Here is an 18825-nt window from a genome sequence, read left to right on the forward strand (position 1 = left end):
TGAAACGTCCTTGTCAGATTTTCAGAGTAACCTGCTGCGACTTTGAGATTTCAAGGAATTTTTGTGCTAAGCCAAATGAACATTTCAACATTCACTAGCAAGCGTTCCAAGTACGCTGCAGGCATTTGATCAACATTACTAGGGAACAAACTGTCAGTGTGATAATACAGTCACTAAACAATATGGAGGGCAAATAGGCAGAAAGAGATATGTTAATCATGTTCAACACTTCTATTTATCGACATTAATTTATTGCCTATCCCTCCCACAGCCTGCCAGAAAACCGAGGAAAAACGATAAAGAAGAGGAATGAAGTTACACTACTGACACAGCAGGCATATGAAAGATAACTGGCACAGTTAAACATCCTGCATCATACGTGCTCCTCTCGATTTACAGGAGATCCTCTTCTCTGCACGTACTCAGAACGGCTTTTCCTGAACATTTCTATTCATTCCTTTTCCAAAGGAAACTCCTTGACAGTTGTCAATCTGACTGTAGGAGGCACAAACCCGAAGGGAGAAGACTTCTCAGTAGCATGCAGCCACATTGTTTGCTTCTGAAAAGGATGACACCCCCCAATTTCGTATCTCCCTTCCCCACTCTATATATTCAGTAATTTACAAAACCAGCTGCAGTTGATAACAAGGGTAACACCAGCTTATAAGGGCTCTTGTACCACCAACCTATACAAAGCCTTCTCTCAAGAAAACAAAATATTGGCTTCAAATATACAGTGAAATTATGTATAAAGTTCACTCTCATCATTAATTTTATTCCTGTGCTTTGTGGGTGAGTATTTCTGTGGCAACCCCGCCACAGCAAGAGTGGAGCTGCTCGCATGAAGTAGTAACTTATACTTACGAAGGCATTTCTTTTTCACTCTTTCTAGTTCGTCTTCTCTTCTTGCTGAGATGGCAAGGAAAGCTCCTATCTTTGACAGCTGGTAAGCCAACTCTTCTCCAATTCCACTCGAAGCTCCTGTCACCCAGACAACCTTGCCACGTAGTTCAGTTTCTGTCAGGAGAATCAAGACAGCAGTTCACACATTGCCAATGCTAGAATAAACATTTAAGTCCCTGCAGAAGTAAACTCTGATACTGTTAAGACATATGCTCCACTATATCGGCTGTTACAAAATCCTGACTTCTTTATTTTTTGGTCATGTGCAGTTGTGAAATCGTTCCATGCTGTTCTGCTACTTGAACTTTGTTCCACGGCTAATCTGAATAAACACAAATTATCTACCTGATGGAAGAAATCGGATTGCGTTTCTGCAACTCATCCATGCAGAGCGTATCCACTGACCTCATCAAAAAGAGCTTCAGAGGAAAATGGAGAAGAGAATTCTTGGAAACAGCAGGTAAACGGTTACTGTACGGCAAATCCAAACAAAAGCCTAAGCCAACCTTTCCCAATAGATGTTCCACCTCAAAAATGGTCCTAAGTAATTGCTGACAGAAGAAAATTCTCTGATCACAGGCGGCTTATCAGAACAAACGGAATGGGTGTTCATCTGCTTCACTTTGGATCTGATGCAGGTTAATTCTTGCATTGTTCAGAATACAGTACACTGAGTTCCCAGGGCGTCAGCTCATCTATGAATTTCCTGCGTACTCGCAGTTCCTGCCCAGGCATGCTTTTTAAACCTCTAGTAAAAAACGTGGTATCTTGCTCCTTGACTCCTCTGCTTGGACCCTGTTCCCCCTGGTTTGCAGGCATTCCCCCCTCCTGACCCCATGAAACACCTAGAACCTGGGAAAAGGTTTAGATTTCCAGACATATATCCAAAGTCATCAAACAAAACAGATGGATGAAAATCACCCATTTAATTCTAGAACATGATTTAAGGATGAGTGATCACTTTCCAGAATATATTACTGACTAAAACTTGCATGTCTTCTTCATCATCAGTCCCAGTAAAAGATCTGGGACTGATCAGCTGCTGAGAAGGGCTTTTTCTTCTATTTAACACATTTGTACACAGCATTCCAACTATTTCTAACCAACCAAGAAAGATTTCACATTATAATTCAAATAGCAGAGGCAAATTCAGCTCCTGGGATTTAAAGCCTATTTAATTCTGAAAAAGGCCAGAATACCATTTGTCAATTTACTGAAACTTACGCATTCATTTGGTTTAGCAAAAATACCTCTTTACTAAAGCCAGTAGCTGTGACAACTTTTACCTCTTGCTTCAGGATCAGTTCCTGGTTCTCTCTCCACTACTCTGTTTCAGATTTCTACTTTTGAGTCTTAATGATAAATCCAATGAAGAGATGAGCACCAAAATCTTGTTTCCCTTCCTCCTTGCTGAAGGCTTCAAGACTGACAGAGCTCAACTTGAATTTGTAGGACTGGCACCAGGTATTATTATTATCATTATTATTTTCTTTATTTTTTGTTTTAGAAAGTTGACTTTTTTAGCCAAAGAAAAAACCTTCCTAAAACCAAACAAAGTTGTAGGAATAACTGTTTTATTAATAATTATATCAGAAAGCTGCTGTCACTAAAGCTTATTCACACTCTTTTCCAAGTGTTTTATTTCAACACATTCCCAAATCATTGAACTAACTACAAGGAACACGGAGTTTACCTCTCAGATTAATTTGTTATTTTTTTTGGCAGTTTGTTTCCTCTTGAAACACAGTTTGTTTCCTGTCAAAACAAACAGTACTTGAACAGAAGCGCACATGGATATGCCTTCATCCCTGCTTACCACACTCATCTCCTCTTGCTACTGAAAACAAATGCACTTCCTCCCACCACACAGTTTCCCTGTTCTCAACCTGCCTTGAGCAGGTTCACTGTAGTTATTCAGGATCTTGCTCTGTGGACAGAATAATTAATTGAGATGAGGAAGGTTTTTCACTGATTTCTCAGTGCTGATAGTTACCCTACGCTGACCTACTGGAAATTAGTACAGTGCAAAACCTAGCTGAAATGTTGTTGTAGAACAATTATCAAGCAACTAGCTTGTTCTAGAATAAATGTCCTGTTGTAACTGGAAATAAGTTTAAAAATTAACTGTGCCAAAGTAAAAAATAAAAGATTATACTTTTACTAACCATTAACTACTGTGTTAAAAGACATAACAAATGAGAGGTTGCACAGAGCAATATTCCAAGTGCTTCTGTAGTTCAGCTCTGTTCAGATTTTTTTTTTTTCTCCATCATTTTATAACTCCCACGGCACAAGGTTACCACTTCATTTCATTCATGAAAATATTTGGAGTGGGGAAGTCTAAAGCAGAACATTTTCCCCAGACCCGTGAAGAATCACACTATTATTCTTAGCTTAAAGAGTCAGTTTTTATATATTCATATGTAAAAGGATCCTACTAAGCTCGGTAATACCACAGTGTCTGTGAAAAGCGCACCACTTAGAGTGACTGCTCATCAGCTAATGAAATACAACACATAAGGGAAGTCACCCAGCACCCCATAACCCTTGTCTCCTGATCTCACAAATACTTAGATCACGGGAAATAATCCAGCACCTGCCAATGATGAAATCCAGATGCTTCCCTATAGAAGTGAATCACTGAATTGAACTCGTCTTACCTATGCAAAGGCTGTGCTTTATAATTATAGTTTTCAAGATAAAGAAACATGATAAGAGTCTGCTTTCTGGTAAGTACTTTTATCTGCAAAAACTTCCAACACCCATACTAATGTTGTGGAAGCTGTAACAAAGCATAATGACAGCAAGAGTGACAGCTCAATCAACAGCTTTGATTAAAATTCAAGTTTTCTCCACCTGACCCATGTGCTACTCACCTGGAGATGTCTGCAGACATGCTATGCTGCCTGCACAATGTGGGGAGGAGGACAAGCAGGAACATATTTGAAGAAAGATCTTTTCTAGTGTTTGTCCCTTTTGTTTTCCTCACTGAGCAGATAGGATCAGCACTGACAGCACTATCACATATGTGCAAGGCTGAACTTTTGGCAAAATGCTACTTAAATGCTCCCATTTCAGCTGCATATTTCAGTTAGTTACAAGCACTGAGGCCCAGGGTGGGGGGAAAACGCAGTTCATCACTTTGCAGAGCAAAGAAACATTGACAAAATTCTCACTGATCCTCCTTATAGCACATATTGAAACAGCTAAAACTACATTGCTCTGTACATGGGAATTTTTAGAGACTAACTGAAAGGTTTCCAAGCTTCCAAAGAGATTGAAAGGTACTTTCAAATAATGCTATGTCTACCTGAGAGCTCCTAAGTGTACACATGCATTGCACACAGATACCTCAAGACAAAGCTTCACTTCCGTATATATTTATCAAGATTTATCCTGTTTCTCTGCCCTGAGTCTTGCCATGATATTTGCAAAGTCAACACACACAGGTATTTTTCGTACTTTTCTTATAGTGAGGAAACTGCCTGATGGACTTGCTGTAAGACTCATCCTGCATACAGTTACAGGTTGGTTGCATATTTAAATTTAGTATTCTTAGAGCTGGATTACTTGTGCACACTTTCCTGTTCTCCAGCATACAGACTGGCACTTTCGCAGCAAGTTTCTACTGAAAACAGAAGTCAGACTGATCTCAAAGTCTGGGCCACACTCCCAACCCAACTCCACAGTTCTCCCACTTCTTCTGTCCAACCTGCAGTGGTCTCCATCCTCACCCTTGGTTTGCTGCATGCCCACTAGGCTAGAACTAAAAATAAGATCCCAAATTTCTGTTTCAAATGGCTTTCTTGACAAACTCTTCACAGAACTTGCCCTGTTCTTCTCTCAGCCCCTTCCCAATGCCAACCTGTACCTGCTGCATCATTCCCTACTGCATCCTTGTGTCAAGCCCAAACCCATACTCCTCAGTTCCCCTCCAACACAACGACCCTCCTTCATCCAAGACAGTCCTATCTCCCCATCTCAACCCATCACCCAATTTCATTTCACACGCAGGACAACTCATAGTGTTCCCTATCCCATCTTTTCCCGGATCAGGTTCTCCACCCAGCTGTTCAGACACAAGAAGACGGTTCTGCATGGTCACTGCTCCATTTTCACCTCAACCACCCAAACCCAGCTTTCTAACAACATCCCAAATTGCAGCTGCTGGCTAAGCTGAGGCGGGATATTCAGAAATGCACGACTCTTCAAATCAAAGCCTCTTTTATGCAAGTAAAACTGAGGATTTTTACAGATCTTTGGTTGTCTACAAGGAAGCAGAACTGCAGACAGATTAGAAAGGTCAACACATGCAAGAGCTGTAAATCCCTGGCTGAAGGCGTTTTATTGAATCTTTGTAACCACAAGTGTGGAAAGTAACACCTTACAGAAAAGTGAGGAAAATCCACAGACAGCAATCATGTGGTGCTGCTCCCTCACACCTTTTGGGGCAAAAACCTCTGAAGAGGAAACCCATTTAACCCAAGCATTAATATTCATGTTTATTATCCTGTAAACAGTTTCAGCACTACTGTGAAACTGAGATCTGCTTTAAGATGCAAGAAGGAACAGAAACTAAAGAGACTAGGAAGAGTTTTTGTGTTGTTTTTCTTTCTTCCAGAAAAACTGAAAGTTTCTCTCTCTGACCCACACTGTCCATCCCTCACCTGCAGGTTTTAGCAGGATCCTGAGAGGTTCGAGCAGCACCTGAAGAAGGAACATGCATCGCCTGCACACACTAGCATGGGGTGCCATGAAGAATCCCTTCCATGGTGGCCAGAAATCGAGGATCTAACTCATTCCTGCCTCATATTAAGCACTCCCTTTTCTTATTGTCCCCCCTTCTGTGCCTCTCCTGGCACACCACAGCCTCCTGGAGCAACACACCCGACAGCCTCGCTTATCCCACAGGCTGACGCCAGAACCAGACATCAGAGCGGAAACAATGCCAAACAACATTTTTGGGGCTGAGCGAGCTCTGCAAAGTTGCTTTTGGGTTACTTTATTCAACGCGTCTCTTCGCTGCCGCCTTACAGCAAGCTGCAGCTGCGCATGAGAGGATCGCCACACCTTGCTGAGGGCTGAAAACACCGGGTGTTTCAACCCCTAAAATAACTTTTAAGGGTTATTCTTCAGCGAGCCCCGGGGGCAGCCGTGGTCGGATCGGCCGAGCTGAGGTGCCTCCAGCCCGGCTGCCTCGATCCCCCCTCGCCCCCACACGCCGCCATCCCCGCGCCCCCTCACGGAGCGCCTCAAGCGGCGCCACCCCTCGGCGCCCCGCAGCCTCCCTCAGGGGTGGCGGCCGCTCCGGGCGGGCAGCCTCTCCCTTGGGGTCATTTTTACCTGGCTTCTTCCCCCTCCACTCGGCCCACAGCAGCGTGAGGTCGCCATCGGCCCGCAGCCAGCGGACCAGCTGCGCCAGCAGGGCCAGGAGGACTCCGCCCGCCAGCAGCTGGCACAGCCCGCAGCCCCACGACATGGCTGACACCTCCCCTCCGCCTTCCTTCCCCTTCTCTTCCTGCTGCGCCCCTTATGAGGTCCCCCGGCAGGCGAGAGCCGCCTCCTCCTCCTCCCCGCCTTCCCGCCACGGTGTGGTAACGCGGGTCCCCCCCGTCACGGTGTGGTAACGCGGGTTGGCGCAGTCAAGGCTGCGGCGATAAGGGCTGGGTTTATAGGGCAGGGGCCGTGCGTGTGGCAGGGGCTGAAGGTTGTTTTCTGGGAGCGGGGGACGCTTTTTTCCCAACTTGACGTGCCCCCGAGGGGAGCGGAGGGCTGGCTGGCTTCGGGCTTGGAAACAGCGCTGGATGCCGCACGTCCTCAGGCTGAACAGGCACTGGTTTGGGGTTGGTGCCTGGAGAGCAAAACCCAGTGCCCAGCACGAGAGCCTCAGGGGGACACCTATGAACCCCCTTCCCCTCAGGGGGACACCTACGAACCCTCTTCTCAGGCTCAACGGTGGTTCTCAGTGCCCTTCTGCAGCTGGAAGCGCAGCACTGAGGTCTTCCCTACCTAGGTCTGTTCAGCAATCCTCCTCTTGGCCGAGCCTCCCCCCTGTGCTGACAGGAGGCAAACACCTTGCCCAACACTTCAAACCTTGGTTTTAGACACTGGGCTCTGAATGGAGTGGTGTGGGACAGCCACGAGTGCCAGAAATGGGCATTTCAGAACAGTACCTCACCCTCACCTGCTGCACTTCACCATAGATTTGCTAGTGCGTAAGTGCAGAGCTTGTAACTCGTGTAACCTTTGTGCTTCAAAGTCTTTTGCAGCAGCAGGCAGATATAAAAGGGGAACCCATAGTAACTCAGGAACTTTGCTATATAAAGACAGTTGTGTGTCACGATGAGAGCTCTTTTTTGTATTTCTGCTTTCTCATCTGTTACTGAACTATTTATTCTGTGTTAGCGCAACACATAGCATAATGGAACCTTAATGCCACATGAAACAAATAACTAACAAGTAATTAATCAAAGAAATAACTAACAAGTAATATATATATATATAATATATATATATATAATATATATATATATATATTACTTATATATATATAAGTAATATATATATATATATAAACTATATATATATAGTTTCCTTGTCTGTGGAAAATCAGGACATGAACAAATTTGCTCATTGCAAAATTCATCTGTCTACACTTGCCAGATCTTTATATTCTCTGGTAAAAATACTCTGGGGCTTTTTTCTCCTTGTGGTAAGTGCAGGTGGTACACATGGGCTTGCGAAGCTTTGTGTCACAGCATGCTGGAATGGGAAGTATAAAATGGGAAGATGATGCACACTGCACCTGCACAATATATTCCCAGTGGAATTTTCCCAGTTATCCCCAAAGGGACAGGTGTACAGTGGCTCAGGCTGAACACAGAATACGTAGGAGAAGCTCACAAGGTCCCAGCATCCCGTGGTTGAAGAATACTGAGAATTCATGATATAACACCATATTTTGACTCTTTTTACAACAAAATTGAGTAAAACAGATTTCTCCTGTTAATCTTGTGCATTTGTACACTTGCACAGTCACTATCAGTGGAGATTTTACTGCCTATGTCCAAGATTACGAAGACAGACATGAAGTGCTTGCTCAGTGTCATACTGAGCATGGGAAGAAGAGCACTGAAGAAAGTTACAAGGTCTTTCACAAGGTGATATCCATTCTCAGTGTTTGCCAACTTATAAAAACTAAATACGCTCATCTTATTAGATGAATTATCTGAATGATAAATAAAGATACTTAAGAAATTATACTAATTATACACACCCAAGCCTATCGAAAAAAATTCTTCTGAGAAACCCAAAGATATCCTAAAAAGCAGCAAAGCTACCACAGGCTGTGGCATTTACACTTGTTTGCTGTAAGCCATCAGCATCATGCCAGACTACGAGATGATTTCTTCTAACCCCCAAAGCAACAGGCAAATGACTGATGGGAGCCCAGGGCTCCCTGCTTCCAGTCTCACCTTGATGGCCAGCAGTACTCTAGCTTTCCATGCTGGAAGCACAACATTGAATGTTGACAGTAACATACACTCTTTTTGTTGCTTCAAAGATAGCAACTGCTTAGAGAAGAGCTGTTTGACAAAGTACCAAACAAAATGAAACATCTCTTAAAGGATCACAACGTAACAAAGCTGTTAGATTTGATTAACATCTAAGTTCCCAAGGAAAACCAAAAGTATTTTCCTTTTAAGCCTGAGTTTAGTTTCCATGTGCAAAACTAATTTTCACTTTCTGAAGAGGCCATTACTGCTAAGTCTTTAGAAGTCTAGTTGAGGATTAAAAAGTCAATCTACCAAAGTCAACCCAAACATCAACAGAATGCACTTTATCCAGTGATTTATGCAGATGACACTTTGGAGTCCAGTAAAAATGTTCTGATATTTATACAAAGTACTGAACTGCAGTAGTGAAGTGCAAGAGCCAAAGAGAAGCTGAAGTGCAATGCTCCGAAAACAAAATAGGAAATAGTTACCAGTATGAGAGGTCACAGTCTTGCTCCATGCACTGTTGTGAACCTTGGTGAGGCTCCCTTTGTTGACTCTGTGGCAGCAGATAACAGATCAATTAAACTCTGAACATAACAAGATAACATGCATTATTCTTGAAAGTTACACGAATTATATTGGCATCTGATGTAATTAAAAGCAAAATAAGTTCCCTTTTGTCCCCTAAGCAATAAGAGAGAAATACGTTTGACTAAATTACTGTTTCTGTATATTTATTCTGCAATCATGCAGTATTAAGAAGACCTTCTGCGCAAGTGCAAAGACATAAACTCGGGTGACCTCCATAAATGAATAATAAATGTGCAGTATTATTCATGCTGCTAAATGGAGACAAAAAATGTGACAGTAGACTGAAAATCTGGAACTCTAGTAATGCTCTTCAGCTTTCTGATTCCAATTAGACTTGTTTTGGTAGGGTTTTATTTAAGTATGTGCATAGCTTTTTCTGTTGGACAATGTTTATGGCATTAGAACCATCAGGAACAAAAAGAGTAAGAAGTAAAATCAGAATGATGTGAATTCAACACTAAAAAAAGATTAAGTGGAGATTTATCTTACAGTTTATCTGGCCACCACATTAGAACTTCTAAGTCATGTGAACTGTAATAATTTCATATTTTAGTTGTATTTCCAACAACCATATTGTAACCCAAAGCCAAAGGTGAGTGGAATGAATTTCAGGAATAGCATCATAAATTCATCCTATTTTAGAGCAAATTTATGCAATGCATAGACCTATCAGATATAAGCTTATAAACACATGCATATCAGACCTATCAGAATGTATCATCAGGGTGTATATGGGTTTCTTTCATAGTGCCAAGTAAACACACCCAAGTAGGACTGGATAGGCTTTTCTCTAGATACTGGGGAGGATGACAAGTCCTCATTCTCATCCTGCCCATGATCTTGTTGTTTTGCACCTTACTTTACATCTGTTTTCAAACTGATTTTATCATGTTGGTTTTGATGTTTGATACTGTTACTGAAATGGTTTATTCATGCTGTAGGTACGGACCTTCTTCCAATCCTTGTATCTGTTTCCTTGTCCCATTTCAAGCTTGGACAGACATTCATCTTTCTTCAGGGTTCCCACCAACTTCAGCTGAAGTAAGATGGGTGTTGTGTTTTCGGTGCTGGAGATGAAGCAGCTTGAAATAGTGCATAAAATATACAAGTTTCAGCTGCACAAAAGAAATGAGTGAACGACGTGTCAGTCTCTCATAAATCCTCCCGTGATAGCTTAAAAAAACATGATGTTCACGTTGCAAACATCGCATTATAGGAAGGTATGGATGGGTATTATTTAAACCATATTTGGCAAGGCATTTCAGCATCTGTCTCAACCCATCCTTACTCAGTGAAGTGCTTAACTATGTTTTAAACAATATGCATGCACTTACATGTCTTTCAGCTCAGTGGGACATGATCTGTAAAGTATATGCTTTATTTATTTATTTTTCTGAAGATAGGCCTGTGACAATAATCTGATTAAGCTGTTTACTTTTAAGAATTAGTTTTGCAGTAGTGAATTATACACCTTCCTTAGGTTCAGGTGATCTAGCCAAGTTCTACAGTTACAAGAAGACATAGTTAGAATTTGGTTATATTTCCAAAACAGAAAGAAATAATTTTGGCCTACTACCAAATTATTAATAACTTTGATACTATATATTTTTTCTAGGTTCACTGTAAAAGACTTGCAGAGCTTTATAATTGTTTTATGATGTATCAGCTGTGTATGTCCAACACTATAGGCACTGCCATGATCACAGAGCAAGACTGAGAAATTATTTCCATTGAATTATGATTGGCTTATTAAATGGGGGAAAACAAACAAACAGATTTTTTATACACCCTGCCTAGTCTTGCATCTTTTAATCCACATCTAATTATATAAATAAAAGTGGTCTCAAATACTAGAATCATATAATGGTTTGGGTTGGATAGGAAGGGACCTTAAAGATCATCTAGTTCCAACCCTCTGCCACAGACAGGGACACCTTCCCCTGTATACATAGCATACAATATACTGTAATAGGTAAGAATAGTTTGGTTGCTTTAAGCATGAATTACAACCAAAAATGCATACAAAAGATGTGCAGGGCCTATGGGTTATTGTGCTTGAGCCTTTTCTGTACACTTTCTGTCTGACAGCTATATACATTGCTAGTTGTCTGAGGCGTTGCCAATTTTTTGCCAGTCAAGCTTTTCCTCCATAGCTAGTTGGTCTCTCATTTCTTTCTAAGGTCTAAAATCACTTTCATTGTTAAGTCTGAATGAACCAGGTTCCAGCAGGTCTGACAACACAACATTGCCAAGAGACTTCAATATAAAATAAGTAAACTTTTCACAGGTTTATGGGTGAAGTGCTTCCTCTTTGATTGTTCACAAGGGGGCCTCAGATGACTTGTTGCCAGCCCCGTTAATAATACTGTGAGCATGGGTGTGAATATTTTCCACAGTAATGTGATGCAATTTCTTTGATCCGTGTTATAGTAAATAAAGCTCCAGTGCAATTAGCTGAGATTATTTCAGCGTCTGTGTAAAACATAAATTTGAAAAATGCTCTTGCTTCACTATATTATTTATGTAGGTATGGTAACATTTAAATGAGTAACAAAATACAGAGTAGCACTGGATTCCCTTTTCCAGTATTTCTTCTTCCAGTGTGAGCAAACCGAATGACTTCTACAGAGAAAAGCTTTCTTCTGTTTAGGAAAACAAAATTTTAGGGAGAGCCCATGATAAAATGAGTACAAGCGAAGTAAGGCCAGTTTTGACTCCATGCTATCTGTATCAGAATGATACTTGTGCCATAGGTTTAGTGTTGCCGTAAGAGGAGACTAACAAATGCACATCAAGGCAGACACCACCCCATGTAAATGTAACTGAGTGCTGAAAATATTTCTTACATAAACCTGTCTGGTCAGACAGTGGATATATCCACATTTTCCACAGTTTCTGTCTTATATCTGTTTCAACTGTAAGTTATTATTTAAAAAAAAAAAAAAAGTACTCTCTTTTGTAATAAAATTTACTGAAAATGTAAAAATATATCCTGTGTAAGGGACATCTATTCAAACCCTTTAAATGAGAGGAATCATTTTGTTCTGACACTGATTTGAGGTACAATTCTGCTCTCAGTATGTCTGGGACTTTTTTTTTTTCCTACTGCATACAAAGAGCACAAGCTCTCTCCTTTCTGTACCAGAATTAGCTTCCTGAGTTCAGGTCTCTGTTTCTTTGTTCATTTAAGCCTCTGCATTCCTAGCTACCCTAATCTCTTCTCATTTCAACTTTTAGCATGTTGTTCAATCTTCATGTTTTTCACACATAGCCCCTTCTCCCTGCCTTCCTACTCTGGCCAGAGTATTATTCAATTATTACTTGAAGGTAATAATATCCATCTTTTCTTACTTCAAATCTCTCCTTAATTTGACTTATTCCTTCCATCCATTTCGTTTCAGTCTGTTTAGTTCAGATTTTGTGTGTGAACCTGCACCCGTTCAAAACCTGGAGACTACAAATGTAAACCAATTCTAAATAGGGCAAGCTGAACTGCTGTATCTTCTAGCTATTTTAAAAACAATAATTAAAACTGTTGATACTGCTTTCTTGGCCACTGCATTACAGTTCAGTACAACCTGTTCCCAGGCAACAATAGGTAAACCACAGAAATCATTTTTTTGGCCAGGCTAAACTACATCTATACCAGTAGGTCAAACAGGGCCAAGGCACAGAGTTATGTACTGGCACGTGACCATCCATGCTTTTAAACTGTTGTCAACGTTCATGGTATGGTTTGCCCACACACGCACTCCCAAACAATGTGGTATGTCTGAGGGGCATCAGCTACAGACACAAACCAGGTCCAGCCTGAAGGCTTCAGGACCAGAAAGTTGACAGGCTGTTCAGCTTCCTAGCAGAGGCATAGCAAAAATGGTTACACAAGTCTTTGCAACCATTTATTTAAGCAAACCCTACATTAAACTGGTGAAACTGTCTGTAAATCATTCTTTTCTTCTCTCTTCTCCCTATACCTCATTGCTTCCTCCACAAGAAAAAAATATAGGTAGCAAACAAAACATCTGACAACAACAGATCATCATAGAAAAATACAAGTTTGTAATATACACAGTGGCAGACAGGAAAATATAGGAAGCATCTATAGACAGTAGTAGATGACTCTTGGTTGTTGGTCACTCACTTTTTGTGGCATCCTTTGGGAAGGACTTTCTCAATATAATAAGCTAGAGGCATTTTCTACCCTCTCACCATTGTGACATTTGGTTTGAAGCTATAAAACTCTGCAGTGATCCCAGCTGCCTGCAGCTATACTTGGCCCTGTCCTTCTTCCAGATTTCACATCCATGACTTTTCAAGTAGATTATTAACAGCCTGGCTTTTTGTTTTCTAAGTGCTTGGTGTGTTTTTACTGACATCTACATTAAAAGGCTAAAAAGGCCGTTTACTTCTAAGAAGTTTCCATCAATGCCCTAACCGGATATTTGAACGTGACTTCAGTATTGCAGACATGTTATGCAGGTTCTTCACATAACAGTGAATTTTATTCAAAAGTTTAAGATGAGAACTGTATCAGTTCTGCTCCTTTAGACCACACTAATCTGTATTTTCTTCCTGTTTATTGACTTTAAAAGCACTTTTACCCAGAGAAATAATAAAAAGAGAAATCCAGAAAAACTCCAATGTTTTCTCTAAGACGTGTGCCATTTATACGAAGGTAAGATTTGTTTAGCATGATAGGAAAGTAATGGAACCCAGAGTCCATAAGCTGTATTATCCATTTACTTTTCATAACGTACTTTCTTTGGTTTACATTAACAGTTGTGACTAAATCACTGTGTTTATGTAAATACTAAAAATACAGAACATGTTCACATTAATTGAACAAAACTACATCTAATGCTAACGCTGTTTTGTTTGTGTGACATTACTGCTATGCAATTCCTCACAATTATTCAAAGACAATATTAGAAGAAGTCAAGATACAAATATATGGATGACTTTTACCAGGAGGACTAGGTATAGGTAAAGGTTAGGACATTCCTAAAGGTTAGAACATAACAAGTTATATGAATATATCATATCCAGTGAGGGTAAGTAAATATTTCATGTTTTTCTTTTTTAAAAAGCAGCCTTTTTTTTTTTCTTGATGTGGGATAAATCTCTTGTGTTGGTGAAGAGGAGGACATTATCTTCAATATTTATATTCTGATTCGTGGATCCCTATTCTGTTTCTATCATCCTGGGCTGGGTTCCAGCATCACCAAAGTCAATGGAAAGATTTGGGCCCCATTTTCCACATTTGTAATTTTTAAAATATATACATAGGTATATAAAGCAACATTTATTCAACTTAAATGAAGTAGGAGCCTGCTCTGAATCCTGCACTGAAAGATTTTCTCTTCCTCCATCTCCTTACACAGAGGTCACTTACAGAATAGCTTCCTGAATTAAAGCTAGAACCTGTGAAAGTCTCCTGAATCCCATGAAAAGATATTTCAGGGAACCTGTCCTTTAGTAGCCAATGACAGGTCAGATAACTGAAATTCCTTTCCTAATCAAAATTATGATTTTTTTTCTTAATTCTTAGTACTTTTTTTTTTTTTTTTTTTTCCAATCTCTTAATACTGCAAGTTACCTAGTGATTTAGTTTCCCTTTATTTTCATTCATGTATTCTTCTTTGGTTTCAAAAGAGCTCTAAATTAAAATTTACTTCTCTTTTTTTACTCTCATATTGTCAACAGTTTCAGTACAAATCTGGGAATGGGGTTTGCTCTCTAACTCAGGCACCCTCTGCTGGTCTTCCCAAAGCAAAACACAAAATATTAGAATCTTCATCCACAGCAATGGGTTTTCAGAGGAAAAAAATCCAGATTTTTGTGTTTCTAAACCTTTTACTACCAGAATATAAATTACAAGGAAGACCAGTTCTAGGGCTGTAAACTCAGTGTGTGTGAAGTGTTTTAATGAATTCAAGAAAATAATTGCATAATCAAGCATGTGAACCTGTGGAATTTATCAGGCAAAAAGTCCAAAAGTGAGCATGGCCTAAGAAGCTGTTCACAGTCTGACCTGGCTCTTAGCAGAAACCTGTGACTGGCATTTTAATGACATTGTTGTGTAGGGAGCTCTAGAAGCATACACTACCATGGACTCTGTCTATCTTGGTTAGCAAAAATCATAGATAGTAGTCCTACATAGATAGTACATATTTTAAGGGGGTAAATAGCTAAGAAAATATAGTGGGTAAATAGCTTCCATTCCAGCTACACAATAAAACAGCTGACATTGTTATTTATCTGAGAAAATCCCTGGACATCAGAGAAGTGAATTAGAGCACAGTGCATTCTTAATCTACTGAAGGGTAGGACATGCTTGCGCTAGGAAAGTTTCACCTATTCCACTTTCTGAATTCAACTTTTACTTGACATTAAGCTTCAGTGCAAGCAACCTGGTGCTTTGTTGCAGATCTGTCAGTTTTCTGTATATGACAGCACAGGTGTCAACCCAGAGAGGATCAGCAGAGTTGCAAAAGATAACATCTTATTTTGCATAGCTGAATTTTTTAATGATGTTAACAAGCATTTTAGATGTCACAGCAATGAGCAAGACACTAACCTAAATATAGAAGTCATGTCAGCAGCCTCCTGCTATCCTTCCTGGGAAAGTAATTCTTCATCATGCTGGAGAAAGTGCAGTGGATGGCCACCGTGACGAAGACAGAGAGCTGGCTTTGTTCAGCTGTAAGAAGAGAAAGATAAGGGCAGATTTTGTTGCTGTCTTCAGCTGCCTGACAGGATATAGAGAAGACAGAGCCAGACTCTTCTCAGGATTACCTTGTGATAAGCAAAGAGACAATAGACACAAATCAAAACACAGGAAATTCTGATTGGAAAGACTGAAACGTGCACAGAGAGGTGGAATTTCCAACCTCAGAGATATTCTAAACTCACGTGAACAAACAGTTCAGGAACCTCATCATTTAGGACCTGCTTCAAGCCAGAGGTTGGACTAGATGACCTCCAAAAGTCCCTTCCAACCAAAATTGTTCTATGATTCTGCATCGTTAATCCATTTTAAAGTGATGAAAGTCATTTTGACAGTACTAATGCTTCCCCAAGCAAGTAAGAAATTTAAATCCAATCCAGACTCCCACTGAAGTTAGTGGGAATCTTTAGTTTAACTAGAAAGGCACTGGATCAACTTCAACACTTCTAAGATTTGCATTCAGAAAATATCCTAAATTTTATTTTTGAAGGCAGCATCAGGGTATTGTTTGTTGTGTTGTTGTTTTTTTGTTTGTTTGGTTTTTTTTGTTTTTTTCCTTCGGGTTACTCAGTAGCAGCTAGATGAGCTTGAAGCATTCCACAACCACTATCTTTGAGTGTTAACAGATTTTACCTAGAGAATGAGTAGCAGATTGAAGTGTTTGCTCAGTGCTCTGAAGGTATATCACTCTGCTTTTCAGTTTGCACTTGTAGGAATATTCCTATTTGCTAACTGCTATTGGTAATGAGCCTCTCACCTAAGTTGGGTTCAGCTCAGGTTGACTGCTGCTTTCATGTTGAGACAGTGTCTATATTAATTGAAATATGTGTCATAGAAGGGCAAGCTTGTGACCTCTGTAGAGTGAGCTAATGACTCCCATCCAGTATTCAGCTGACTGCCGTGAATTAGCATCACCAATCCTTTCCTTTTTTACCTCATCGTTTTTCTCATCTTTGCAAGGCAAGCTTTTTTCATCTTCCTTATCTCATCTCTTACAAGGGATTATACTATTTATTTTGAGCAGAAAACAGAGTAAAACAACCCAAGGGAGGAATTAGAAATGCGACATGATAAATTTCAGCTACAAACCAATTATTTTGATTATTCCTACAAAGATATAATAACAAATGTGCTTATAAAAATATGTTGTAGGCCTTTACACACACACAAATATAGCACAGATATTTATCTAAATAAATTCGTAGGCGATACACTACAATGAATGACAACGAGCAAGAAAGCAAACTTATTTCAAATACCTAAAAGAAATCCCATTGCCAAATCTCTTAAGAAGTAGTTGGATGCCAAGTCCACTGGACCAACTGAAATTTCCTGAGAAGAAAGGATACCATTCTGTTTAGGGTGGAGACTCAGAATAACTCCAAGTGCTGTTCATGTCTTGAGTTACACTCTGATATGAAACTGCACCACGTTATTTGCAGTAGATGTGAAACGTTTTTACAAAAGGATATAAGCTAATGCATCCTGCCTTATGAGATCTTCCTTCCCTGATAGGTTCCTCCTTCTGAAACTGAGTTTGAACTGCACAACATGGAGGTGCAGTTTTAATAATTATCTCTATTGCTTTGCTAATATTTTGTTCTGCTCCATCCCCGGAGAAACACAACACTGTGACAGGGGTAGGGGTTGACATAAAAATGTTAAAAATTGAAATTACTAGAAGTTGTCTTGCTTTCCTAAGAAAACCGTCATATCTAGCTTTGATCTCACATCCATTTTTATTGTGTTCCTTATACCAGCAAACATGAAACAGTGTCTTACTTTGTACAATTGTACCACATCAGCATCTACGTAATCAAACTAAATTTAAACCTTAGTTATGCTGTCAGCTAAAAAGGGAAAAGTGGCAAAATCCATCTTCAGAAGCAGATTTTCCTTTCAAACTTGGATTCTCCAGAATCTTTGGTACTACATAAACCTATTTTGCAAAATACTAAGCAACGTTCAGATGTCAATATCTCCAGACCTTGGCCGTTTGATTCTGGCATGTTGGTTTTAAATAATCTCCAGCTTAATGTGACTAATTGATACACAAAACCTGATCTCCTCAGCTGTGTCTCAGCTAACAGGCTAGTTAAAGGAGACAACTGAATGACCATATTTGTATGAATGAATTTAGCAAAAAGCAAGCTGTGTTTGGTTGTACAAAGAAGGCGACTAGATACGGCTATTGAAAGAAGAAAAGGACTAGTAACAGAACAAATGGAGTTTATGGAATGTGAATCTCCTCCACATCTGGAAGTTCACATCTTTATTGATTTTCAGAGTCTATGCTTGAGTGTTAATAATTTTAAAAGTCTAAGAGCATCATAAGATTCCCAATGACTCAGTATGAAGTATTCATACACATCAACAGTCTGACATGCACTTTCAGCTGTGATTGCTAAGCTAATTTTTAGGTTAAACAACTGACAATTGTAGGCAAGCCCACTAAAATTGGCTGGGACAACAGCCGTTTTTACAACATGCTAATGACGAAGGGTTTGATCCTGCAACACTGAGGTCAATGGAAGCTTTGTCACTGACTTCAGTGAAGATACAGGCCTTCATGCACGGACTACTAATGGCAAATGAAAACAGCAACTTACATACACCCTCACATTTTTAAAATAGAAGAACTATCCACTGAATGAAATAGTCTAAAGCCAAGTTGATAAAATATTCTGATTGTTCTGTACTTCATAGCTATATTCTGCACTACATAGCTATATCTTGCTATAGGTAGAAGGAGCCATGTGTAACAAAGGTGATTTGCTCTGAGAACCTTCCTTACTAACTGCATTTATCCTCCTGAGCTGCCTGATTTTTTGTCATCTTCTTTTGTGTAAGCTTTGGACTTTGGGAGAGAGTGGGACATGTGATGCCTCTCCTGTATTTCACATACAAAAAAATCCTTTTCTAAAATGACTTTCTTATTGACAACAGAGCACAGTGCTGCTTGTACTGAAAATGAAACTTGCTTCCCTAATTAAATGACTTGTTTCTTCACTTAAAGCTGTCCTTTACATAGCATAACAAAAATGCATTATTTAGGACGTACAGAAAATGCGTTGCACATTGAGAACTTGTAAGAACGAAGGACAA

At 39.9% G+C, this 18825-nt stretch overlaps 1 protein-coding gene and 1 long non-coding RNA gene across 3 annotated transcripts in view; one reads left to right on the forward strand and one right to left on the reverse strand.

Annotated features, from left to right (window-relative positions):
* Positions 1-18825, reverse strand: part of DHRS7 (dehydrogenase/reductase 7) — a 35451-nt gene that overhangs the window by 12402 nt on the left and 4224 nt on the right. Inside the window, exons 3-5 of one of the 2 annotated variants that reach the window (XM_068682466.1) lie at positions 9943-10108; positions 8891-8958; positions 865-1017 (exon numbers count right to left, since the gene is read on the reverse strand). In XM_068682466.1, coding sequence (XP_068538567.1) covers positions 865-1017; positions 8891-8958; positions 9943-10001 — 280 coding nt within the window. In that variant the 5' untranslated portion in view covers positions 10002-10108. Of the gene's footprint in view, positions 1-864; positions 1018-6246; positions 6458-8890; positions 8959-9942; positions 10109-18825 lie in introns of those variants that run through there. The other variant, XM_068682465.1, reaches the window with a different exon arrangement.
* LOC137856762 (uncharacterized) lies at positions 1014-7246 on the forward strand. Its single transcript, XR_011096764.1, has 3 exons — positions 1014-2367; positions 3478-3632; positions 5577-7246. It is a non-coding gene; the product is annotated as an uncharacterized lncRNA (long non-coding RNA).

The sequence above is a fragment of the Anas acuta genome, chromosome 5 (genome assembly GCF_963932015.1).
Source record: "Anas acuta chromosome 5, bAnaAcu1.1, whole genome shotgun sequence".
Lineage (NCBI taxonomy): Eukaryota > Metazoa > Chordata > Aves > Anseriformes > Anatidae > Anas > Anas acuta.